The sequence below is a fragment of the Mus caroli genome, unplaced genomic scaffold, assembly GCF_978045245.1.
Source record: "Mus caroli unplaced genomic scaffold, Mus_caroli_1 scaffold_19, whole genome shotgun sequence".
Classification (NCBI taxonomy): Eukaryota; Metazoa; Chordata; class Mammalia; order Rodentia; family Muridae; genus Mus; species Mus caroli.
Window position 1 is genome coordinate 4,567,708 of NW_028227274.1, and position 27,067 is coordinate 4,594,774.

Genomic DNA, 27,067 nt, shown 5'->3' on the forward strand with positions numbered 1-27,067 from the left:
GCACAGGTAACCAGCCATGTGGCAGAATGTAGGTTTAAAAATGGGATATATAGAGGGGCATGGCAGTGCACGCCTTTAATCCCAGCACTTGGGAGGCAGAGGCAGGCGGATTTCTGAGTTCGAGGCCAGCCTGGTCTACAAAGTGAGTTCCAGGACAGCCAGGGCTGCACAGAGAAACCCTGTCTCAAAAAAAAAAAAAAAAAAAAAAAAAAAAAAAAAAGAAGAAAAAAGAAAAAAAAAAGGGGGGCGGGGGATATTTTAGTTATGATCTACTCAGAGAAGAGCCTAGCTACATAGCCAAGGTATTTGTAAATGTGTTTTGAGTCTGATTCTTATTTCTGGGAGCCTGGGACTGGGAGGAAGAAGCAGAATTAATTTCAACAGAAAACCTTTATTCTCAGACTCCATCTTCAAATACACAAGGGTGGGGAACACATAAGATTATCTTCAGCAAACCTTCCATTAGAGCCTACTGGAGTGTTGTCAAAAATACAGGCTCCAGGTAGAGGGACTCCCTTTGGCCAACAATGAAGTAACCTGAGGATCAGGCAGAGGGGTAATAGATGGGGATGAAAGTGGGCGGAGCCATCAAATCAGTGACGAGACAAGGGTGCTCAACAAGACAACTGAGAAAATTAAAGATCAAAACACCTATTCTTACATAAATTATACTTGAAAATAACCTAAGTACTAATTAAACATTAAAAAAATCTAACCAATGGTTAAATAAATCTTGATATATACAGCAGGGGATGGTAAAAATGTCACTGAAAATTATGGTGACAGAGCTTAGTGGTAAGCAAGAGAGTCAAGTCTCTACACTGTACTAAAACACCTCCTTTTGTATTTTATCTTTTATTTGTAGTGGAGGTGGGGCACACATGCCTATGTGAATGCAAGTATGCATATGTGGAGATCATGGGTGATATCGTCCTCTATAGATCTCCATGCTTTGGTTTTGAGGATAGGGTCAAGATCTTACCAACTAGCTACACTAGCTATTCTCTGGAATCCTCCTGTCTCTTTCTCGCCAGTGTTGTGGTTACAGACAGTCAGCACCACACTTGACATTTTCACAAGAGTATTGGGCAACCTTAGGTCCTCAGGCTTGTACAGTGAACAGGTTACCCACCAAGTCATCTCTGGAGCTCCATACTACAATATTTTCAACTAAAAATAGTGAAAATAGGTTGGTCAGAGGAAAAACAAAAACATTTCAACCCCCGCCCCCCTCCCTTTTTTTAAGAAACCACTAACTAAAATTAGAACAAACTGGGAGACTAGAAAAAAGTCATTGAGCCCAGACATCTCTGCTCAGTGCTCAGAGGTGCAGGCCTTAGAAGGAGGGAGAGTAACGTGGGCTGGTGCTCTTTCCCATTGTCTCCAATTTCCAGGCTGCAGGTGCCAGGCTTTGTTTGATAAAAACCCTGAAAGCCATGGAGTTTAAAAGTATATCCATTCTAGAATGGTGCCATCTCCTGCCATGAGCAAGAACACGAGCATCGTCTTCCCTTCCTCCCCTAAAGCTGAGCTTGCATGCGAGGCACACATCTGGACTTCATTCTTTTGTGTTGGAGGGGGTTGCTCCGCTCATCTGGAGCACGCATCCCTAGGGTCTCTGCTCTAGTCCGGCAGATGGAACTTCTATTAAGGATGATTATTAAGGATGACCAAGGACTGAACATCTGTAGAAAGCTCAGGTAAGCCTTGAAGAAACAGCAGGTGGATGGAGAGATCATAAAAGAAACCGTCCTAAAGTCACAACGGATAAAACACAAGAAGAAATTATAAAATAAAACCAACACTCTACTGCTCAGTTGCTGTTTTCCTTGTTTTGGAGATAGGAACTCATCTAGCCAAGAGTGGCCTTGAACTTCTAGTTTTCCAGCCTCTACCTTTTGAGTGCCGGGATCATCAGCATACCAGGTCTATGTAGTCTTAGGGATTGAACACAGAGCTCTGTTCATGCTAGGGAAGTACTCTGCCAAAGACACTGTATCTCCAGTCTGAAAATAACTCGGGGTTTAAAATACAGAGCACAAGTCGGGGTTTAAAACACAGAACACAAGTCAGACAAACTAAGTTCAAAATCAGCCCCAAGCTTCAGCTGGCTACATAACAAGTCAAAGCAGTGTCTCTCTCCCTAAGAGGTCAGTGTTAGTGACTCTCTAAGAAGTGTGTGTGTCTTACAGTGTTAGAAGCAAAATCTCCAGAAAGCAAAAGCTGGAGAAAATTCAGACACTGATTCCTAAAGTCTAGTGTCTACTTAAAAGAACCTCTGGAAAGATGAGAGGAAGCTACACTAAGAGAAAATGAATGAAATCAGACCTGACCACAAGCGGCTCTAGCTATTCGAAAAAGTAAGCCATTCAAATAAGGTACTTGGAGCAGTAGTTTGGGAATCAATTATTTTCCAAAAGATTCTACACATGGAATAATAGTAGAAATTCTTTTTAAAAGGGGAAAAGATTAACAGATATCCCTCACTAATGACTGCAATTTAAATTTTAACTACAAAAAATTTTAAAACTTAGATAGAAAGATGAAACATGGAAGAAATCTCCAGAAAGAAAAGCTGGAGAAAATCTCGAGCACTGATTCCTAAAAGTCTAGTGTCTACCTAAAAGAACCTCCAGAAAGATGAGAAGTGGCTCCAGCCATTCCAATGAGTGGAGTACAGATGAAAAGTCCTGAACCTCAAGTCCTAAAACATCTCCTTCAGCTCACTCCTACTTCCCTGATACTCCTTTCTCCCAGTTCCTGGTTTTGAGGACAGGGTCTCCTTGTGTGGCTCAGGCTGTCCTTATGCATTCGGGCCACCGCGGTCTGAAGCTCACGATTCTCCTACATTCAGTCTTCAAGTGCTGCAAGTACAGGTAACGGCTGTGCCCTGTTTCACCTGGCAAACTTTTAAACAAACTTTGTCCTCTCTTAATTAGCTGAGTGGCCAATTATTCAACAAAACTTCCAGAAATCCAAGCAAACATCCCCTCTTCACCCATTACATTAGTATCAAATCTCATTTATTAGTAGCAGTTTCTACTTATTTATGTGACTGATCTGGATTCCCAGAGTTATGACAAAAGACCACCAAACCCATTTTTACTGTTCTATCATTGCCACCTAACACAGTGTACATTTAAATATGTTTCACATGAAAGAGCAAAATGACAAAATCTGATTCTCTGGAAATGTATTACAGTATCAATCATAAATACTTCTACCACAAAGCTCTACAACTCTTTACATGACGTAAGAAAATTTCACAAGTTTTTAATACTGCCTTGGCCTGAATTTGATTCTTTTATTTTTAACCCATCAGTGACAAATGAGCAAAGGTGTTAAATTTCCTAAGGAATGGTGCCATCTAGTGGACACCTAAAGATTAATTCAGTTTGCCTATAAGAAGCACAGGTCACTTGAATTAAAAGACCAAAGTCTTTGTCAAATAACAGAAATATTTATCATCTGTATCACTTACAACTGCTTAAACAATAGCTATCAAGAAATAGGATGTATTTTTAAGTTGCCAGTTAGCCTCATTTAATTTTTATCTGAGACAGAAATGAATATAAGGGCCAAAGCAACCAGAGATGCTGCCCTTCCAAAACATGAAGAAGGGATGGCAGTCAAAGCGTTCAGCATAGCCAAGAGCATCTGAGCAGCCAAAGCTGCTTTCTCCTCTTATAAAAGCTTGTGGTCAGAAAGGTTCCTGTGTGTCTTTGATCCTCAAATTCCTTGCTTGTTCTGCAAAACTGTGTGATAGTTAATTACCAAATAGAAAAGAGAGTCTTTGTCACAAGCCTCTAAAATTTCAGCATTCCACATTCATACAGTCTTAATCCTGGCAATCATCTTCACTGGATTACATTGCTGAAGTTCTTTTAAGTAGAGGTGGGTCTTTTAAAATTAGTATCTAATGTTTTTCTTCAGCTTTTGCTCTCTGAAGAGCTAGATAAACACAATTGAATTTATTGCATTAAATATAAACAAAGATACAGGATCAGGACACACCTGGTGATTCCAATGTGCCAACCAGAAAAAAGATGGAGAGGCCAAGGATATAAAAAAGCTGGTATGTTCAACATGTTCAACATGGTTGAAGGTGAGAGCATTTGTCTTCCATTTTACTACTGATGAGGGAGAACACAAAACCAGCATGATCAACATGATACATGCTCACCTGTACATGAGGACAATCAAGCAAAAGAGTGACTCTACTCCTCCGCTCACCCGGACACACTGATTAGGAGCGAGACAGATGTTTATCAATAAAGAAAATACCGAAGCCTTTTGAGAAGAAGATGAGAAATAACTTTTTACCAAGCAATTCTCAGATCATAGCAATCACAAACAACTAACTAACCTCATGGAATGTGAGTGACCGTGTTCATTATGAGTTCCACCATGTTTCCAATAAAGCTGCATCTGGGAAATAGATCTGGAGTTGTTATATGGTGAAGATGCTTGCTAGATTTAAGCAAGCTGAACTGCAAATAACAGATCCTGAAATCTTAGTGACTTGTGACAATGGAGGTTTATATTCTAGCCAACCCCACTACGACCACTGCATGCCATCCTCAGAAAACCCTGCTCCATATGCTTTTATGCTCAGACTAAGGAGAGAGCCCACTCAAGGTCTGAAATACTAGATAGCTCAAGGGCCACAATGGAAAAATAAACGAGGGAAGCAGTCCACTGGCCCTAGATGGATCCTGCCCCGCAGTGAAACACCCCTCTTCCATACACATATTAATCAGCACACCAATGGTGTGGCCATGATTAACATGAAGAGACAGGATGGTCAAGTTTGTTTCTGAGCACATCATTCTCACAGAATGAATGAATAGAGGGTAAGAGAGACAAGTGGATAAAGATGTAAAATACCTTTCTGAGTTAGAATGGCTTATTCTATACTAATCTTATTTTATGCACACAGGAAAAAATAAACTGTGTACAGTGGCACATGACTTTAATCCCCCAACTTGGGAAGCAGAGGCAGGAGGAGCTCTGTGATTATAAGACCAGTCTGATCTACATATGGAGTTTGAGGCTACTACCTGCCTAAAAAAGAAGCCTACAATCTCATATGTAGATTTCTTATAGTAATTCAAGCTTATAGTAATACCTTAATCACAAATTCACACCAAAACTTATGAGGGCTTTCAAACTTTGAAAAATATTTCATTAGAAAATGTTAAAGTTCCTTTAAATATTATATGTAGGGGTCACCTTGGGCGCTAACTCAGCAGATGGTCCCACTGTCCCCAGAGGACTCTCCACGCAATCTTAGGATCACTGGTGAGTGGAACACAACATCTGTTCAAAACCAATCAGGATGGGTCTGTGACAGGAGGAGCAAGGACACAGGAGCCCTGCCTGAGAAGTGGCTTGGGTTCCTTTTGATCAGTGCTGGTTTACCTTGGTTTCAAACATGCCAGACAGTTCCACGGTCCACAGAGGAGACACCACTTCCAGGCACTGTAACACAGCCAGGATCTTAGGATTCCAGGATCCCAAGACAACATGAGCTTGGTCACACCAGGATCTCAGGGTCTCAGAGGAAGCTTGAGTGCCAAGAACTCTGACACAGAAAGAATCTCAGGTTTACAGGAGCCCAGATGACAGGATCACAGAGAAAGCTGGACTCTGAGAAGTCCTGAATCAACCAGGATTATAGGAAGGCCAGGCTCCAATAGATATATATATTGAGAGCAGCAAGCACTTGAGATAATCAGATGGCAGGAGACAAGCTTAAGAGCAGAAGCAACAAAAACCAAGGTTACTTGGCATCATCAGATCCAAACTCTCCCACCATAGCAAGTCCTAGTTACACCATCACACAAGAAAAGCAAGACATGGATCTAAAGTCACATCTCATGATGATGATGGAGGACTTTAAGAAGGAAATAAATAACTGCCTTAAAGAAATACAGGAAAACTCAGGTAAAAAGCTAGAAGACCTTAAAGAGGAAACACAAAAATCCCTTAAAGAATTACAGAAAAACACTACCAAACAGGTGAAAGAATTGAACAAAACAATCAAGGATCTAAAAATGGAAGTAGAAACACTAAGGAAATCACAAAGGGAGACAGAAATCCTAGGAAAGAAATCAGGAACCATAGATGTGAGCATCAGCAACAGAATACAAGAGATGTAAGAGAGAAACTCAGGTGCAGAAGATTCCATAGAAAACATGCACACAACAATCAAAGAAAATGCAAAATGCAAAACGATCCTAACTCAAAACATCAGGAAATCCAGGACACAATGAGAAGACCAAGCCTGGGGATAATAGGCATAGACGAGAATGACGACTTTCAACTTAAAGGATCAGTAAATATCTTCAACAAAATAATAGAAGAAAACTACCCTAACCTAAAGAGAGAGAGATGCCCATGAACATACAAGAAGCCTACAGAACTCCAAATAGACTGGACCAGAAAAGAAATTCCTCCCTACATGTAATAATCTGAACAACAAATGCACTAAATAAGGATAGAATATCAAAACCAGTAAGGGAAAAAGGTCAAGTAACATGTAAAGGCAAACCTATCAAAATTACTTACACCAGATTTCTCACCAGTGACTATGAAAGCCAGAAGATCCTGGACAGATGTTATACAGACCCTAAGAGAGCACAAATGCCAGCCTAGACTACTATACCCAACAAAACTCTCAATTACAATAGAAGGTGAAACCAAAGTATTCCATGACAAAACCAAATTCATACAATATCTTTCTACGAATCCAGCCCTTCAAAGGATAATAACGGAAAAGACCAACAAAAGGAGGGAAATGACACCCTACAAAAAGCAAGAAAGTAAACTTTCAACAAACCTAGAAGAAAATAGCCACAAGAACAGAATCCCAACTCTAACAACAAAAATAACAGGAAGTAACAATTACTTTTCCTTAATATATCTTAATATCAATGGACTCAATTCCCCAATAAAAAGACATAGACTAACAGAATAGCTACATACACAGGACCCAACATTTTGCTGCATACAGGAAACCTACCACAGGGACAAAGACAGACACCACCTCAGAGTAAAAGGCTGCAAAACAATTTTGCAAGCATATGGCACCAAGAAACAAGCTGGAGTACCCATTCTAATATCGAATAAAATAGACTTCCAATGCAAAGTTATCAAAAAAGACAAGGAGGGGCACTTCATACTCATCAAAGGTAAAATCTTCCAAGATGAACTCTCAATTCTGAATATCTATGCTCCAAATGCAAGGGAAGCAATGGCTTGTTCTATAAGATTGAGAATTGACAAATGGGACCTCATAAAATTGCAAATCTTCTGTAAGGCAAAACACACTGTCAATAAGACAAAAAGGTCATTAACAGATTGGGAAAGAATCTTTACCAATCCTAAATCCGATAGGTATTTAATATAATATCCAATATATACGAAGAACTCAAGAAGCTGGAACCTAGAAAATCAAATAACCTTATTTAAAAATGGGGTACAGAGCTAAACAAAGAACTCTCAAATGAGGGATATGGAATGGCTGAGAAGCAATGTTCAATATCCATAATCATCAGGGAAATGCAAATCAAAAAAACCCTGAGATTCCACTTCACACCAGTCAGAATGGCTAAGATCAATAATTCAAATGACAACAGATGCTGACAAGAATGTGAAGAAAGAGGAACACTCCTCCATTGCTGGTGGGACTGAAAGCTTGTACAACCACTCTGGAAATCAGTCTGGCGGTTCCTCAGAAAATTGGACATAGTACTACCAGAAGATCCAGCAATACCTCTCCTGGGCATAAACCCAGAAGATGTTCCAACTTGTAATAAGGACACATGCTCTACTCTGTTCATAGTAGGCTTATTTATAATGGCCAGAAGGTGGAAAGAACCCAGATGTCCCTCAACAGAAGAATGGATACAGAAAATGTGGTACATTTACATAATGGAGTACTACTCAGCAATTAAAAACAATGAATTTATGAAATTCTTGGGCAAATGAATGTATCTGGAGGATATCATCCTGAGTGAGGTAACCCAATCACAAAAGAACACATATGATATGCACTCACTGATAAGTGGATATTAGCCCAGAAACTTAGAATACCCAAGATACAATTTGTAAAACACATGAAACTCAAGAAGAAGGAAGACCAAAATGTGGATACTTCATTCCTTCTTAGAATGGGGAACAAAATACCCAAGGAAGGACTTGCAGAGACAAAGTTCAGAGCAGAGTCTGAAGGAACGACCATTCAGAGACTGCTCCACTTGGGGATCCATCCCATAAACCACCACCAAACCCAGTCACTAGGCAGTTGCCAACAAGAGACTGCTGACAGGAGCCTGATATAGCTGTCTCCTGAGAGGCTCTGCCAGTGCCTGGCAAACACAGAAGTGGGTGCTCACAGTCATCCATTGGACAGAGCATAAGGTTTCCAATGAAGGAGCCAGAGAAATACCCAGGGAGCTGAAGGGGACTGAAAACCCATAGGAGGAACATCAATATGAACTAATCAGTACCCCCCAGAGCTCCTTGGAGCTATACCATGAATCAAAGAAAACACATGGTGAAACTTGTGGCTCTAGCTATTTATGTAGCAGAGGATGGCCCAGTAGGTCCTGTGAAGGCTCTATACCCCAGTATAGGGGAATGCCAGGTCCAAGAATGGGGAGTGGGTTGGTTGGAGAGCAGGGGCGGGGGGCGTGGAGCGGGTAAGGGATTTTCGGAGGGAAAACTAGGAAAGGGGATAACATTTGAAATGTAAATAAAGAAAATATCTAATAAAAAAAGTTAAAGAAAGACAACATATGTAGCGTAGAAAGAATTTTAAACCAATCTAACGCCTGCCTTTCCTTTTGATAACATCATGAAAAGATACCTTTACTGAGATACACAACAGATTAATTAATTAAAATACTAACAAAACTTCCATTTTGAACCTGTTTAATAAAGAAAATTGTCATGAACTAGATCTATCTGTAAGAAAGATAACACAATTCATGCTACAACTAGAGCTGACTAAAAAGCCAAACAACATTAAGTCAATTATCTTCCAACAGGTACAAGTCAGTCAACCAGTACAGTGGGATGTGGGCAGCCTTCATTGTGCCTCCAAGAGACCAAGTATGTTTTTGTGCAATTAATGGAAATCAAGCTGTTTGGGGAGAATGGACCGAACAGCTTTTTCTATCTCCTGTAATCTGGCAACCTCTCTCAGACCCCACGACACTGTTAAACAATGCAGAATAGACAGGAACACTTTACTCATAGACCAGGCCCAAAGGACTTCACAAGTGTCCGAGGTGCTAACAGTATACAGTCCACCTTCCCACAAAAAGGGAGCATGACGTCAGTGCAAACAGCCCCCGAAAGACCCTAATGGAGCCAGCAAACACAAATAAAACTCAGAGCCTCAGACTTTGGTGCATGCTCTCAGTAAGACTCAAGTGCAAGGATTTTGTTTTGGACTGAGGAGGGGTCTACAACACTTTTGCTTCTACACCTACAATAGCCAGGAAACGTTTGGGTAACTCAAGAACTGTGTTAAGAATTTCTAATTAATTCTGCTATCGAAAAAATTGTTTTTCACTCAGGAGGCAGAGGCAAGCGGATTTCTGAGTTCAAGGCCAGCCTGGTCTACAGAGTGAATTCCAGGACAGCCCGGGCTACACAGAGAAACCCTGTCTCGAAAAACCAAAAAAAAATTTTTTCGAGACAGGGTTTCTCTTAATAACAGAGCCCTAGCTGTCCTGGACTCTTGTAGAGTAGACTGGCCTTGAACTCACAGATATCTGCTTGCCTCTGCCCCCCAAGTACTGGAAACAAAGGTATGCACCATCACGCCCTACCTGCTATCAAATTTTTGCTACAATTTTAAACAGTACAAAAAAATAAAAGGAAAAAAAAAAAACCAAAAATGTAATAAGGTTAGAAAATGGCGCACGCCTTTAATCCCAGCACTCGGGAGGCAGAGGCAGGTGGATTTCTGAGTTCGAGGCCAGCCTGGTCTACAAAGTGAGTTCCAGGACAGCCAGGGCTACACAGAGAAACCCTGACTCAAAAAACCAAAAAAAAAAAAACCAAAAAAAACAAAAAAAAACAAAAAAAAAAAGAAAACACCATTGTAAGAAAATAGCCAACCAGTCAAAGGGATGGTAGAAAGAATGGTGTTCCAATGAGCATGGCTTACAAACACAGTTTTAAAATAGGGATGGCTGGGCAGTGGTGGCTCACGCCTTTAATCCCAGCACTTGGGAGGCAGAGGCAGGTGGATTTCTGAGTTCGAGGCCAGCCTGGTCTACAAAGTGAGTTCCAGGACAGCCAGGGCTATACAGAGAAACCCTGTCTCGAAAAACCAAGATAAACCAAAATAAAATAAAATAGGGGTCATTATAGTTATAACTCACTATGCACCAGATACCAGTTAAAGTACCCTTCACATACTCATTTGTTAATCTGAATTTGATTCAGTAAGTTATTAATAATCGATCTTGATAATAAGCACTGCAAAGCAGGTACTCTGCATATAAAGCAACTGAGGCACTATGTGTCGGTAAGAATGCAGATGAGGCCATGTTTAAGGCCAGAATGGAAGTCAATCAGCCTAATTGCACAGGGTTATACCTGAACCAGGACTGAGATATATCTTGACAGGTGCTGGAGCTTGAACACACAGAACACTACTAGGACTGATACAAAGACTCAGTGTACCCATCGCTCCATGGTGCAAGCTATGAGAAGGAAATGGCAGAGAGGGGAGAGAGGGGTGTGGGAGGATGGATGGGAACCCAATAGAGATGAATCACAAATGCTATGCCGCAGACACAACATTCCTTTCTGGAGACTACCTTCCTCTGCCCGCACACTTGGACTGCTGTCTCTCATTCCATCATGATGGTGGTGGAGGTAGTAGCGGTTAACAAGGACATATGGTACCTAACTAAACTTCAGGGAATGTTATCCAGTCTTCCAGCCCAAATCAGCTTATTTAGGAGGTTTCCTTGTAATTTTCATTTGATCCAAGACAGTAGATTTATAAATACATGTTTCAATATGCATTTGTTTCCCTACTAAGATCAATCCTTGTAGAACAATCTGGCAATTCCTCCTGAGGTTGGGAGTGCAGTTGCTGGTGAGGCCCCTGCCCTGCTGAGCTCAGTATCTAGGGAAGCTGAGTACCTTCCTATTCCCTGGAATTAGGGAGTAACAGGAATTTCTGGACAAAGGAAATGAAAATATTAGAGACCTCTTGACTTCAGGCATTCTAATGAATGACTGTTCTCAAGGGCAGTGATATTTCTAGGAAAGATGTTTCTGTGGGACTAATAGATTCCTTCCCATTAAATTGTGGCTAAGTACACACGTTAGGTGGTTGTTCTGAAAGCATGAATTCTTGCCAAGTCATCTGTATGCACTCTAACTTCCAAAAGGCACTATTCCATTATAGCAAACTCAGACTGGGTAGAGACGCAGATCCATCACGGTTTCACCAACCTGGCTCTGATTCACTCTCCTCTCCAGCAAACTTAAGAAGGGCCACATATGGCCATTGTTTTGAGAGTATGAATTACAAAAACAACAATTTACCCAGAGCCTCAGGAATTCCTATCTCCAGTAGGCTGTACGTGTTTCTGTGCCCAGAAAAGTGTAACCTATAACATATGAAATACGTCTGTCTGGTTTCTCCAACAGAGCTGGCTGGACAGTTACGTTTGATTGGCCCAGGAGCATTACCAGCTGCTGGGGCCCAAGGAGCGGCTCTGTCAGACCAGGTGGCCATGGATCGTTCACGGTGTCTGGCTGTTTTTTTTCTCTTTCCTCCCACCCAAGGCAAACAATACTTCAGAGGCAAGTAACGTAAGCTCCCCAAGGGGTTTGCTCTCTAAATATGACACCATCCCTCCCTCTCCATACAGATTGATGTGTTTCCAAAAATCCCTGGATTTGTACATATCTTATAAAATTAACTCAGCCTTGAATCTAATTCACTACCTCAGGAATGTCACCCCCAATGACAGTCATTAATCCTCTAATGAGAAGCTTAATAAAATCTCATCTTGGAAAAAAAATGAGAGAAATTGACAGTAACTGACTAGGAAACACGATAAAACCATTAGGTAGCTAGTCAGATCTCAGCAGGCTTGGAGAGCCCTGGAGATGGACCCTTCATTCCAAACTAGCAGCTTCTGAAACCAACAGCTGGGGCCATGGGACGCTGATAGCCAACTCGAAGACTGGAATGTGTCCTGTATTTCTGGCCCAGGACAGGGATGTAGCATCATGAATATTTGGCAGGGCCTAAGATCAGTGTCTAGCCAGAAACTTTCTAGTAAAGAGCACAGACAATAACTTTTTCTATTCCCTTAACAGTTGATAGAATAAGTCTGACAAGCACTCCATAAGAAAACACTTTAGATGGAGCTCATTTGCCCAAGAGACATTAGCAATAGAATCAAGCATGCCATAAATGTGAACAGGTAGAACTGTGCCCTTAGCCACTGTCCTCTCTCACCAATTCAGAGTGCCCCTCTGTACTCTGCAGTAAACCCCACCTTCTAGACTACACCCTAAGTATCTCATGTGTATGTTTTTAATAGCCATCACTAGGACTGAGAAAGCCAGAGGGAGGCAGAGGGAGGCTCCAGTGAAGAGATGTGTGTTACCTCAAAACACTCTATTAATTAGGGCAAAGGATGAACAAACGAGAGCGCCATGGCACTAAGAAGTGTCAGCTAAACGTACACAGGAGGTAACTGGTTTAAAGAGAACTGATAACCAAACCACTTATAAGGGGAAAGAAAGATTAATCTCACATACCCCTGACCTCTTCCACAGAGAAAGACAGAGGCCTCCTTCATGCTTTTTCCTGTAAAAACTAATAAACCCAAACAGAGAGTGAATAAATTGTGTTAATTTTCAACATTTTAAGTTCAGAAACAAGTCTGTTAAAGGACGTTGAGGTCAAACTCCTTTCCCTAAGTTACTCCATACTGTGGAAGATTACAGTGTTTCAGGCTATGCCTTGCCCTGAGGGACCTCCACTTTTAAAGTAACATTTGATTCTGCTTTAAAGACGGAAGATGATCTTGCACCTGAGTGCACTCTCAAACTGTACCATATGTCCAACACAACTGCTGTCCCAAAGCCTGAAAACAACTTCTCGCTGGGAGAACAAAGGATACCACTCTATAAAATGTGTTGGGGTGAGCTGATACTGTAGAGCCCATGAATGGATTAAATTTTTATGAGGAAAACCAGACCAAAAATGTACAGGACACACCAGATCAAGGTTAAAACTACCTCATATGGACCCCAGAAAGAGGTGAAGCTCAACTCTAGAATAGTGAAGGTACCTACCAGTGTGCCATCCGGCCACCCAGAGTGTATGTTAAGGAATCCTGACCTACCATTGCTATCTGCCTGTAACTCCTGCTCACCCATCTGGACCTGCCATCCATCTGTGTACCTACCTGTTTCTTCATCTGGAAAAGTTCTTCCTGCCTTTTCCTCTGCTGCTTCTCTCTCAGATCTGTGATGTGTATGGCCACTCTGCTTGTTCAGCTTCTCCCCTGCAGCTTATCCATACATCTTATCAACATCTAGTCCTACTGGTTTCTCAGCCTGGACTTCTCAGGCCTCTTTGTTACAAGCTGCACCTTTAACCCTTCCTAACCACTCTAGAACTTACGTATCTTCATATATAGATATAGTTATTCTATGGTGTTTGATGTGCTATTCAAGTTTGTATTATAAATTGAGACTGGCATGAGAGTTACAATCTCCTGAGGGTCCTGACAAAGAAGGATCCCCACATGTTCTTCCACAAGAGCCACCAGTTCTGAAGTCAGGGAAGGAATACTATGGAATTTCAGTTGCAGAATGAGAAAATAAATATGCTTCAAATACATTTGCCCAATAGATCCATCTAGAAAGAAAAGGAAAGGAAAGGAAAGGAAAGGAAAGGAAAGGAAAGGAAAGGAAAGGAAAGGAAAGGAAAGGAAAGGAAAGGAAAAAAGAAAAAAAGAAGAAGAAAAGAAGGCAGGCATTTAATAAGATTGCTGAATTGTTTTCTAAAAATCTGCCATCACCAATTAAGTCTACAATGCTGTCCCAATAGGTAACAAGTGAGAGCTTTGAGGTACTTGAGGCAGGACTCTAAAAAGGTTTTTTAGAAAATATCATCCTGAGGGAGGTAAACTAGTCACGAAAGAACACACATGGTATGTACTCACTGAGCTTGGAATACCCATGATACAACTCATAGACAATATGAAGCTCAAGAAGAAGGAAGACCAAAGTGTGGATGCTTCAGTCCTTCTTACAAGGGGGAACAAAATACTCGCGGGAGGCAGGTAGAGGGTGGGAGGGACTTGGGAGGAAGAGAGGTGGGGGAGAGGAAGAGGGAGGCAGGATCAGGTATGGGAAGAGATGAGGATGGTAGATAGAGGGTCAGGAAATTGAACAGAGGTGTGTAGCAATGGGGGATGGATAACTGGGGGTAGCCACCAGAAAATCCCAGATGCCAGGAAAGCAAGAGGCTCCCAGGACTCAACAAAGTACAGGTCCTGGTTTGGGGATGGAGCCACCCACTCATCTCCATATTTTTAACCCAGAATTGTTCCTGTCTAAAAGAAATATGGAGATAAAGTGTGGAACAGAGACTGAAGGAAAGGCCATCCAGAGACTGCACCACCTGGGAATCCATCCTATATATAGACACCAAACCCAGACACTATTGTGGATGCCAACAAGTGCTTGCAGACAGGAGCCGGATATAGCTTTCTCCTAAGAGGCTATGACTGTGCCTGACAAATACAAATGTGGATGCTTGAAGCCAACTCTTGGACTGAGCACGGGGATGGGGGGACCTACAATGGAGGAGTTAGGGAAAGAACTGAAGGGCTGGAGGGGTTTGCAACCCTATAGGAAGAACAACAGTATCAATCAACCAGCACCCCCTCCCCCAGCTCCCAAGGACTAAACCACCAACCAAAGAACACACCTGGAGGGACCCATGGCTCTAGCTGCATATGTAGCAGAGGATGGCGTGTCTGGCATCAATGGGAGGGGAGGCCCTTGGTCCTGTGAAGGCTAGATGCCTCAGTGTAGGGGAATGCCAGGGTGGGAGTTGGGGAGGGGCACTCTCATAGAAGCAGGAGGTGGGGGGTGGGGTGGGATGGGGATTTGGGAGGGGAAACCAGGAAAGGAGATAACATTTGAAATGTAAATAAATAAAATATCCACTGAAAGAGAGAGAGAGAGAGAGAGAGAGAGAGAGAGAGAGAGAGAGAGAGAAAGGAAAGAAGGAAGGAAGGAAGGAAGGAAGGAAGGAAGGAAGGAAGGAAGGAAGGAAGGAAGGGGAAGGGAAAGGAAAGAAAGAAAATGAAAAAGAAAATTCTAAGAACACAGGGCTGAGTGACTAGGGGAGAAGGGCACAAAGGAAACTCAAATCTCTGGGACTAAACTATACACGCTCAGTTCTAAGCCACACTAACATAAAAACTCACAGGAAAGGCTGGATCCTTGAGTTCCTGTTACCCCATTAAATCACACCTAGTTTTCAACAAAAAATTCCAAGGCAGGATAACATCAGGGAAACAAAGCCCAAGGAGATGAATCAAGTATCAAGGAGAGTCAGGCAAGGTGGATTTGGCAAAGGAAACAATGAATTTAAAATAACTATACTCAATATGCTGAAAGTTCAAATGGAGGAAGCAGTGCATGAGCCGCCACGGCAGGTAACAGGCAGAGACTGATGCCACCATCATCAACAGGAAAGTCTAGCAACTAGAATGGCTGTGAAGAAACAAACGCTGCCTTTGCTATGCTTCTCAGTCAACAGAACACAGCAGCCAGGTGTAGCACTTACATTCTGCTGCTCTGATAAAATACTCCACCAAAAGCAGCTTATAGAAGGAAGAGCTAAACATGTTCTCTGTTCCGCAGAAAGAGTCCATAAATTCGGGGCAGTAGGCAGCCCTGCAGAAAGCCTAAAGCACTCACAGGAAGTGGCACAAGGCTAGACACCCTAAAGGCCTCACCCTGGCAATGAAATCTCCAGCAAGGCCACACCTCCTAGAGCTTCCTTAATCTCCCCCAAACAGCAAGGGTTCAAAGACAGGAACCTAAGGCAATGATGTCATTTAAACCCCATACCAGGGAAGGGGAAGATAATTAATGGCAGCTCCCCTGTGGAAATGCAAACCAGAGTATTAGTGGAGAAGGGTGAGAAACAAAACCCTAGGAGCTGTGAGGCAATTAGGAAAAGGTAACACTGAACTAGAAGCCCTGGGAGGAGGAAAGGCAAACATGGGAAGGAGCTAGAGGCCAGAGTTCTCCAAAATTAATGACAAACACAAACCAAAGCACAGGAATCTAAAAGTAAATAAATAAATCCATAAAAATTAAGACACATTCTGAAGCATCCACACCTTTGCCCATTGCATTAAAACCAGAGGATCAAAACCAAGAAGAAGCCTTCAGGGTGGGAGATGGTATGAGAATCATCACAACACCCTGTCTTTAGTGACCCTTATCTTCCATGAACTTAGCTGAGATTAACACTAGTGTTCTATCAGAAATCATGCAGGCAAGGAAACAATTAAGGAAACTATTTTACATGTTGGAAGAAAAAGAACACCACTCTACAATTTGTGTAGGCAGTGAAATTACATGTCACAAGTAGAGGGAAAACATGAACTTTCCAGACAAACAAAAACGCAAGGAATTCATTACCAGTAGGTCTGCCTTCCAAAAACGTATTAGGGGTCACTTTTCAGAGTAAAATACATTATATAGATCTCAGGCTAGAGTACTGAGATCCACAAAACAACAAACAAACAAACAAACTAACTAACAACAAAGGAATGGTGGGAAAACAGTTAGTAAAAGTAAACTACAACCCTTTATTTTTCTTACTGGGAATTTCTCAGCTAATACCTAGCTGTTTGTTCAAAGCAGTGAAGACAACCACTTAGTGGGTGGTTCTAGACTTGACAGGAATACTAAGAGAAAGGGGGGGAAAAAAGAACGTAGCATATTCTTGGCTGACAACTGTACCTGACACCTGTGAAATGGTAGCATTATCTGAAGGCAGATCCAAATTAACTGTAAATGTACTAGGAGGCAAATATCATTGAAATGCTAAGAGGGCAACTGGTATAACATAAAATGTCCAATTAAACACGGGGAAGGATAAGTAAGGGTATGGTCCCAGATTAAAACGAACAATTGTGTTGAAGAGAATGCTACTGAGGCATGATAAATATGAACCCAATACACAAATCATGATGTTAAATGTGAATGGTCAGACAGACCACTCCATATTCTATGGCTACAATGAGGAATCTGAGGGTGGTACTTTAAAGACAACAGAGGTTTGATTTCTCAGAATTAGAGGTCAACATCGTTAGCCATGTGCACAGTAGTAAGGTGAGACGGTACATGCTGCAGCTACTCCACAGCAATGTCAAGGGAAGAGGGAGTCAGAGTGCAATGCTACTCTGGGGCCAGGCTCACTGAGAACTAATCCCTGCTCAGGGCAGGTAGTAGCACCAGACTCTCCCATCTTAAAAGTCCCATCAGTGCTCAGTGTTATCCCAGTGGAGGCCACTCTTCCAAAGCAAGAGCCTTAGGGAAGGAAGTATAACCTGTACCAAAACTATAGCACACAGCAATTACAAACCAGACACTGGGAACTAGCAAGGTGGCTCAGAAGGACAATTCACATGCCAACAAGCCTGACAACTTGAGTTCAATGCCACCATGTATGTCTGTGCACCATATGCTTGTGTCTGAGGTGAGGAGAGGGCATTTATCATTGGTTTGTGAGCCACCATGTGGTGTTGGGAATCAAACCCAGGTCCTCTGGATGAGCAGTCAAGTGTTTTTAACTGCTGAGTCATCTGTCCAACTCACTAACATCATTCAAATGGTGAAAAGGAGAAAACAATTGTATTTTTTCTCCCTTAAACAAGTAAGAAGGCAAAAACGGCCACTCCTAGCACTGTTGTTCAGTACTATACAAGACTCTTGGCTAATGTCATAAGACAGCTTATAGAGATGACTCCTGAGTCCCCTCCCAACTCCAGTAGCTTGGCACCTGTGTAGATTATGGAGCAGATGGAGTCTCAATTGCTAGGCAACAGCACTCCCAGCATGCCTCTCCAACTGCAAACCAATGCTTTGTTGTCAGCATCCTCAACATGCCGCATCTAGCCTCTCAGTATCCAAGAGATAACACGTCGGAGGGTTGTCCCAGTGGCTAAGCGCATGCGGTGCTCCGGCAGAGGATCTGAGTTGAGTTCCCAGCCACCACATTTAATGGCTCACAAGCAGGCTGGGCTGATAAGCCAGTAAACCTCCACCTGCCTCTGAATTCCTCCTTGTCCTAGCAGCATGAGCGCAAAGTACCAGGCCTCTGTGTTAACATGGGCTCAGCAGAGTCAAATGCAGAGCCTCGTGACTTTATGGTAAGCACGTCACCAACTGAAGTTCCACAGCTCTGAGCATTATTGTTTTAAACACTGAAATCCCAGAAAAATTCTATTGTGCAAGGAAAACCTCCCTTAAAATACAAAATTTGTGTTTGTTGAAATACTCCAGGGTCTAGAAAAGCATAAATCTCCAATAACTTCTTTTCCTCATGTCTCCCCCCGACACAACTACTGAAATGACGGCGGGAACATGGCAAGAATTAACAGTCATCACGATTGGATATTTTTATCCTGAGAGCCAACAAAATTTTGTTAAAAACAGAAGTTTCTTGAGGAGACACAAATGCAGCCTAATTTAAAAGAAATCCAATATTTAAGCAAGTTCTTATTCTAAAATAAATTTAAATCAGATTATAAATATACACACAACTAAATGAAATTTAAATCTCATTCTTTTAAAAAAAAAAAAAAAGGTAGTAAAAAGAGAAGACAAATCTAGAAATGAACTTAGTACATAAAAGATATGCTCCATGGACCCTGCGTGTTAGCAAGTGCTGTGTGGGCAGTGTGTGTTCCCTCACCCAGACAGGAAGCTCAATAGGTGACATCAAGTAGCCATGAGAGTTTTCAGAGCCTGTCAGTACCACCTTCTTCCTCAAACTGACAGACACCACACTAGCACCTTTTATTACTCAGTCCTTTGGTTTTTGTTGTTTTTGTTTTTGTTTGGTTGGTTTTGGTTTTTTTTTTTGGGGGGGGGGTGTTTTTCAAGACAAGGTTTCTGTGTAGCCTTGGGTGTCCTGGAACTCACCCTGGTAGACTCTGTATCACAAAGATATGCCTGCCTCTGCCTCCTGAGTGCTACAAGTAAATGTGTATGCCACCACCGCCATCTAGCTTCAGATTTTTTTTCTTTTAAAATTTACCCTCATAGAGGCAGGGCTCCGGAGGGGGAATGGAATAGGGGGTTTTCGAAGGGAAGACCTGGAAAGGAGAAGACATTTGAAATGTAAATAAAATATCCAATATTAAAAAAAAAAAAAAGAGAAAAAATACCCTCAGCCAATGCATCTAAGAATGAATGTGTTCTAGTACAAAATCATAAACTTATTTAAAATGTTGAGATTTTGGGGTAATTTTATTTTATTTTATTTTAGTAAATCAGATGTGCTGTTCTGGGGCATCAACTTTACAGATGGCAGTATTGGGTAGCACTGTCCAAAAGTTGGACAGGTCTTCTAACATCAATCTCACTATCCTAAGACAGTTGCTCAGACTGTGTGTGCAAAGTCTCTTCTTGAATATATGTTGCATCAGACCCAAAGGTTACAAGTATTTTAAACATTTAAAACTGTGTGGTAATATCACACACACACACACACAAACACAAACACAAACACAAACACAACACGCACACACACACTACAAGGAGCATGAAAATTCTGTGCTGGAATAAAAATCAAACACTGCATTTTCCAGTACTAAATCACACACTAACGGCTTTCACTTCAGGCAAGAGCATAAAACCAAAGCACATTTTGGTTCACTCTATAACAAATCTTTTCAAACAAATTCCTTTGGCTCTAGCAAGATTTATGTACAAAAGCTAAAGGCTTCTGTCCCCCAGCCTTAAATAGAGGCGTTTGGAACACAGTTACATGGTTTGTTCCAGCTGTTTTAAGCTAAGATCCCATGAGCTTGCCTCCTGGAGGCGTTTTAAACTTTACATATTTAAAACTAATAGAATGGGTCAGTCAGAGGACACACTGGAGGTCTGCATCTGATCAGAGCTGGAGACAGAGGAGCGTATGGTGGAATCACAAACATGCTAGCAATACAAAAGACTCATTTGAAAAATCCCTGCTAGCCGGGCGTGGTGGCGCACGCCTTTAATCCCAGCACTCGGGAGGCAGAGGCAGGTGGATTTCTGAGTTCGAGGCCAGCCTGGTCTACAAAGTGAGTGCCAGGACAGCCAGGGCTACACAGAGAAACCCTGTCTCGAAAAACCAAAAAAAAAAAAAAAAGAAAAATCCCTGCTATAGCAATTCCTGACAACCTCTGAGACAGTGTACACGTCAACTGTGCTATCTAAAGGTTGGCAGCATCCACCATTCGCTGCACTGGCTTTAGGGACCAGATACTAGCACCCTCTTGTATGCTTCCTACCCACTGCCTCTGATGGATACTTTAGCAAGGGTCCTATGCTTGAGGCTCACCATCCAATGTGACTAGGGATTTGTTTTATACTCTAGTTTATTCTTTTAGCAATAAAGTTCAGAGTTCTTTGACCTTTTTATGTGCTCCGATAACCTTTTCCTCAATACTTAATAAATCTGCCTGACTTACATAGTTATCCAAGAACTGAGATAATTACGGTTCTATAGAAATTGTCAACTTGCCGGTACACATTCTGACTTCCACTTTAGGTTATGAAATTGCAGCTATGTTACAAATACAAATACACAAACATCTATATTTAGGGAAATGTTTACTTAATGACCCAGGGATGATGCCAATGCAAATACACCTTAGTCCTTTTGGCAAAAGCTAAAATCAGTGTGCATATGTCTGTAGCTACTCAACTTCCCTACATTCAACACAGAAGCATTTTATTTTTATTATTATTATTATTATTATTATTATTATTATAGGCATGAATTCCTCAGTTGTAATCCAAAAACCATTTCTCACTTGCCCCAAGAAATTAACTAAGCTGTCTAAAATGAATTACAGCATAAAGACATGTTGGCAATTGCGTCATTATGAAGAAGTGAATGAATGAATGATCTTTCAATGTGCTGCTAGGGGAGTACCACACACTGACTGCAGCTGCTCAAGCATCGCCACCATTCACAACAGCCATTTTAGGAGAAGACACACAGACCAGCCCTGTTCTGTACACATTGGCAATTCAGACGTGAATTTTCAAATATTATGTATCAGTTAAAAGTCTCCCATCCTGACAGGCAACCATAACAAAGTTAGCTGAATAAAATCAGTCCAGGTTTCAGGGAACTGTGGGCATCAGCCTCCTACAGACACAAGAAAGATCCATCACTCCTTTCAGCTTGAGTTAGATGAGAGAAAACACAGTTCGGATTTCCAGAAACAGGAGTGGCATAGTTTCCAGTGAGCTTCTTCTTCTCATTTTACTATTTTAAGAGTGCTGGTCACTCCCAGTGTTTCTCTAAGACGGGATCTGGTTCCTGGTGGCTGATGGTTCTCGTGGTGGGATGTTTTCCTTACAACAGTCTCCAAAATTGTTTTTATTCGTATTTAGCTCCACTGTATTTATCTACAAAATACCATTTCGATGGAGTCAGGCCAATAAAAGAAACAGCTTACTAGAATTTCAGTTGACTTTGTTAAAGGAAATTATTTTAAATTAACGTGGCTTCTGGCCTGCTGCCGTTTCTGGCCTCAGAACACATATCCTTCTCATTTCTGCTGTGAACATTTGTTTATTTAAGTGAAATTCCAGCTCGAGAATGTCGAACATAACAGAGTCTCAACCTTCCTGCCACTATTTCGTCCTTTGTCTAAACAAGGGCAGCTGAACACTGCCACATTAGCATGCGCAGCCGCATCGCTGCCCTTCAGTGAAGTCACCTATGTATTTCTGGTAAGATTTTTAACAACTTCCACACCCGGCCATGAAACAGAACAAGGCTGTTTTGTTTTCAGACAATAACAATCACATCTCTGGTTTACTAGATGGCACTAAAAATATTTTTCCATCTGCTTTTTGCAAAGAGAATCTGACATTAGTGTGGCTTACCTTGACCAGTGAATGCAGGCTCTTTTCAGCAAACATGTCCCAGAGGAAGGTCAGGTCCTCCTGGCTATCCACATGTGGCTGCAGCCGGGCAGGCAGAGCAGCCAACAGCTCATACAGACCTATAAAATGAAAATAAAACACAAAGTGTAATCTTAGGATGATCCCATGAATTCCCCTGAAGGTGTACGTGTAAGTGACGGCTGGAACATGTCACTTTTACTGGATTTATTCTGGGCCGTCAAGCAAAACAGTGCTCTTGAAAAGCAAAGGAAGTGTTTTGATTTTTAAGTTTCAAAGAAGTATATATTAAGAGGATAGTTTTCTTTTAACCTTTCATGCTTGTCAACATTATGCAAGTTTATATAACCTGAGACAGAAAATGTATACCATTCTTCAAAAATAAAAAAGAAATATGAGAGAAAGGCACACCTTCCTTTCCTTGACTGTTACTATATTCCGTTCTTTGTAGCCAAGGAGTGGAATGAGTCACACAGAGGAAAAACCTCCTTAGAAGAGTACAGACATAGTGGTCTACAAAAAGGCTTTGTAGTTTGCAAGGAAGTTCTAATAACATAAAGTTTCAAAACATTTGCATTGTCTAAGATGCAAATGAAGCTCTGCCACGTGGGCCAAAATTGACCTCACACAGCAATTCGTGCACTGTCCCACCACTGTGGACTATGGCTTTTTGTAGGGACTGTGCAGAACACTGCTTACATCTGTGGTGTATAAAGTTTATTAGCTTCTTTGGTAGCAGATGCTGACTGCTGTGGTGCACCTAGAATGAGATGCTAGAGGGAGACAAATGCTAGAGACAGACAGAAGCACAGCATTCATTCCACAGGAGGCCACCACAGAAACTACCCATCTCAAACACAGACTGCTCCAACAGTGCTTGTCCCTGACTCCTGAGGGAGGTGACCTGGCAGAAGTCAGTATCAGTTCCCAGCACTTGGTGCATTTTCCAGTGGGATTTCATGAGGTAAAAAGGACAAAATTCCTTTTATTTCTGTCTACTGTCTACAAAAACACCAAGACCTCCTGAGGTAGGCAACACATGTAAAGGCTGCCTTTCATCATGGAGAAAATATTACAACATGATTAACAAGCAAGGAAGAGTAAATTATGGACTCTTGATTAGTATATCTATTATGTTTCTAACACATATCAGTCCTAGTTCATTGGCAAAATCATGAGGCGGCACTCTAAAGGCAGATATGTAACTGTGAATATCTGATTAAATCCAAACATCCCTTGGGCTGTATTTATCCCCCTCCCCCACCAAAAAAAGTCCTAACAATAATCCTAAATTAGACTGTGAAAAACTCCAATAATATTACTAAGTATTCTTGATATTTTCCATTGATTCTCTTTAAAAACCTGGCACTCTGCCTAAACCAGATCATCTTTATAATTAAAGACTGGAACATATCTTAGCATAACTGTACTTACAATACCGCACTCACCCTCTGCCCCATCCTAGCTCCCACAGAGATACATCCCCAAACTCCATAATTGCCCAGGGTCAGTGCTTATGTCAGAGACTTAAAATGTAAAATTATGAAAAAACAGGGTGGATTTTTTTTTCTATTGATTTCAGAAGTTGTAAAAGAAAACTTACCTATTCCTTGGTACAGTGAGTTCAGGTTTAATTAAGGATAGTAAACCAACTTTGTTGTAAATTCCATGCTGTGATCGCTGGGAAGGCTACGTCAGACGAAATACAAGAAGGCCTGGCATGTGGTAAGAACACAACACGGTCCATGTGCAACTCAGTGAGATCTAGCTACTGATTCCTGAATCAGTATTACTGAAAAACCAAGAAAGATCAATATTTGATCTCCCTGTCTACACTTAAAGCATTTCATGTGATTTAGCTGAGCCTTATCTCATGTGTGCTTAAAAGCAAATGGTAATTTAAACACATAAAGCTAAACACTTACAAACACATAAAAGTACTAAGTGTCCTGGAGTGCTGGACACTGCTTCAAGCTGCTACAGCAGAATGGCACTGATGGACAGTTTATAAACAATGCAAGAGTACTTGTCAGGAAGTCAGCCATAGGGAGATACCTTATGCGGGTATCTGTACTGTCATCCCCTAAGGGGAAACACAGGAGAGAGAGAGGCGGCAGAACATCGTTTGTAACCAGCTAACTCCTGCACTAGCAACACTAAATCATTCAAGAGCGTTGAATCCTCCTGGACTGACCTTCTATTAAAGGCCTTCGGTCCCTCGTACTGTTACCCCTGGAACTAGACTCCTGACACATGAACTTTGGGGAACACATTCACGTCATGGCAGATTGTATCAATTACAGTTTCCTGACTGCCACACTCTGCTGTGGTTGGTACAAGATTGTTGAGGGAAAATATTGGAAAAAAATCGAGCCCGCAAGTTCCTGCGCTTGTGCCTCTACCCCGGCAGCCTGGCCCGCCATGCACTGGCAGGCAATGGCCGACCTGTTTTTATCTGGTGGAGATTCTGACTCCGAATTCCAGTCTCTCCACTCAGCTCGCTAGATTCCCACTGGCAAATCACTACCACACCAACCCCATGTTCAAATCCCCCACGGTCTCAGGACCACCTCAGGCAAACTCATGCTTGGCCGCAGTACCTTTCTCTCTTGAACCCAGATAAACCACCGAGAGAAGGAAAAACGCAACACAAACTTAGCTCAGAAACAATGGTAACTCAATCTCTGGGCGCAACAACTAAAGCCTCATCTTGCAAGCCTTATTAAAATCTTACTCCTCCGGTGGCAAATCTTTGTGGATCACCATGATACCGGGAAACTCTAGCAGCTACATCTTACCCCTCTCTGCCCCCATTCCAAAGGGGACCTAAACTCTCCTGCTTTCTCTCCTACGGGGTCCAACTGGGAAGTCCCGCCTACTCGCCCAGTGATTGGCTCCTTTCTTCATTAGGGGATTGGTTCACAAGAAGCCACCTGAGTACGTGACTCATTCCCCATTCCAGACAGTCTCTCCCAGGAAAACAAGCAGCACAGAGCCATCCACAACACAAGATGTTAAACTGGAAAGATGTGGATGACATACAAATCTGTATCAATTCTTAAAATAACACACGAATCTATAGTAATCTCAAAATGAAAAATAGTGACACAAAAATATTAAGGTCAAATGGTTGTCTTTAAATTTCAATGGAATCCTGAGGCTGTTAAGTCCAATGAACAAGGTATAAAAAATTCTTTCCTTGATGCATCTTCCTCTAGAACAAAACACCACTGTATTCCAAGGTTCAGAGTCAAAACAGCTTCATCAGAAATTCCAAGTGGATATAATAACACACTCCTTTATACATGGAAAGTGTTAACTCTACACAAGTATTGCTTATATTTTGTGAAACAAGCCATTTTATACTTCAAGCATTAAAAAATAATTTTCATGCTAGCAAAGGCTCCCAAACCTGAGTTTTCTGGGTTTTCTAGCATGACACAATCCTTACTGATATGTTACCACAACAATCGGGCACTCCCGTGAAAACCGCAGTCCTTCAGTTACCTGATCTGGAAGTCACAACCAATGCTAGAAGAGACAGGCTGGTGTCAACCATTAATAAAGGCATGGTGACAGAGCCAAGAGGCCAAAAGCATGCAGTCTCAAAGAAGGCAGTGCAGGTTCCAGGAATCACCTGTCTGTGAGGAGAGTGGAGCCTCAGCTCTGACTCAGGACTGAATGTACCTATATTTGAGTCCCAACAGTGAAGAATGTTCTTTAAGTTCAACTGAATGCTTTCAGAACTAGATATTTAGAGGGAAGGCACATCTTTAATTTTTTCTTAACCTACTCTTGGTCTCTAAACATAAGGGAAAGGAGTCAGTGCCTGTCAAGGAGGAAATCAGGACAGAATTAATGCATAAGTTAGGTATTTATGATTTGAGCCCCTCCTTCTCCCAAAAGCACAGGTTGGGAACTCGCCAACACAGTATGTTGGGAGGTAAGAATTAGAGGTGACTGGGCCATGAAGGTGGTGCCTGAAGGGATTAACATTGTCATCTAAATCAGCTTCTTACATGGTGCAAATTCATTATAAGAAGAACTTCAGTCTCCTCTATACCCTCTTCTCTGTTGCTCCTTCCCTTTCCTTCTGCTACCTATGGACACAGTAAGGCTTGCCCCATGCTATCCCACACTGCCCCAGCAGTACTCAAATAGCTGTTAAGAACCATGAGATAATAAATTTCTTTCTTTCTTTTTTTTTTGTTTTTTGGTTTTTGGTTTTTGGTTTTTGTTGTTGTTGGTGGTGGTGGTGGTTTTTCGAGACAGGGTTTCTTTGTATAGCCATGGCTGTCCTGGAACTCACTTTGTAGACCAGGCTGGCCTCGAACTCAAAAATCCGCCTTCCTTTGCCTCCTGAGTGCTCCACGCCTGGCTTAAATTTCTTTTCCTTATGAATTAATCAGTCCCCAGGGCATGTGTGAAATCACAGTATCAAACGTTTACCCCATTGCACTGTTTCCTATGTCTTCTTTTGTGTTTTGGGTGATTATTAAATAAAAGGAAGGTTACAAACACAGGCACCAGGATCTTTTGGCTGTAGATCCTGTAACTAAGGCCAAGTAAGTGACTAAGGGGCAGGGGGCACAGTGTGGATACTCTGCACAGAGGGGTAGATCACACTCCAGGTGAGATGACTATGGAGCAGGAGGTACATACAGTGTGGACACACTGCACAGAGGGGTAGATCACACTCCAGGTGAGATGACTAAGGGGCAGGTGGCACACAGTGTGGATACACTGCACAGAGGAGTAGATCACACTCCAGGTGAGATGACTAAGGGGCAGGTGGCACACAGTGTGGACACACTGCACAGAGGAGTAGATCACACTCCAGGTG

The 27,067-nt window shown here is 41.9% G+C and overlaps 1 protein-coding gene across 8 annotated transcripts in view; it reads right to left on the bottom strand.

Annotated features, from left to right (window-relative positions):
* Positions 1–27,067, bottom strand: part of Mpp7 (MAGUK p55 scaffold protein 7) — a 293,217-nt gene that overhangs the window by 165,483 nt on the left and 100,667 nt on the right. For 6 of the 8 annotated variants that reach the window (XM_085833410.1, XM_085833408.1, XM_085833407.1 and 3 more), the window contains exon 3: positions 22,207–22,325. In XM_085833410.1, coding sequence (XP_085689536.1) covers positions 22,207–22,325 — 119 coding nt within the window. Of the gene's footprint in view, positions 1–22,206; positions 22,326–23,827; positions 23,940–24,824; positions 25,070–27,067 lie in introns of those variants that run through there. The other 2 variants (XM_085833412.1, XM_085833411.1) reach the window with 2 other exon arrangements.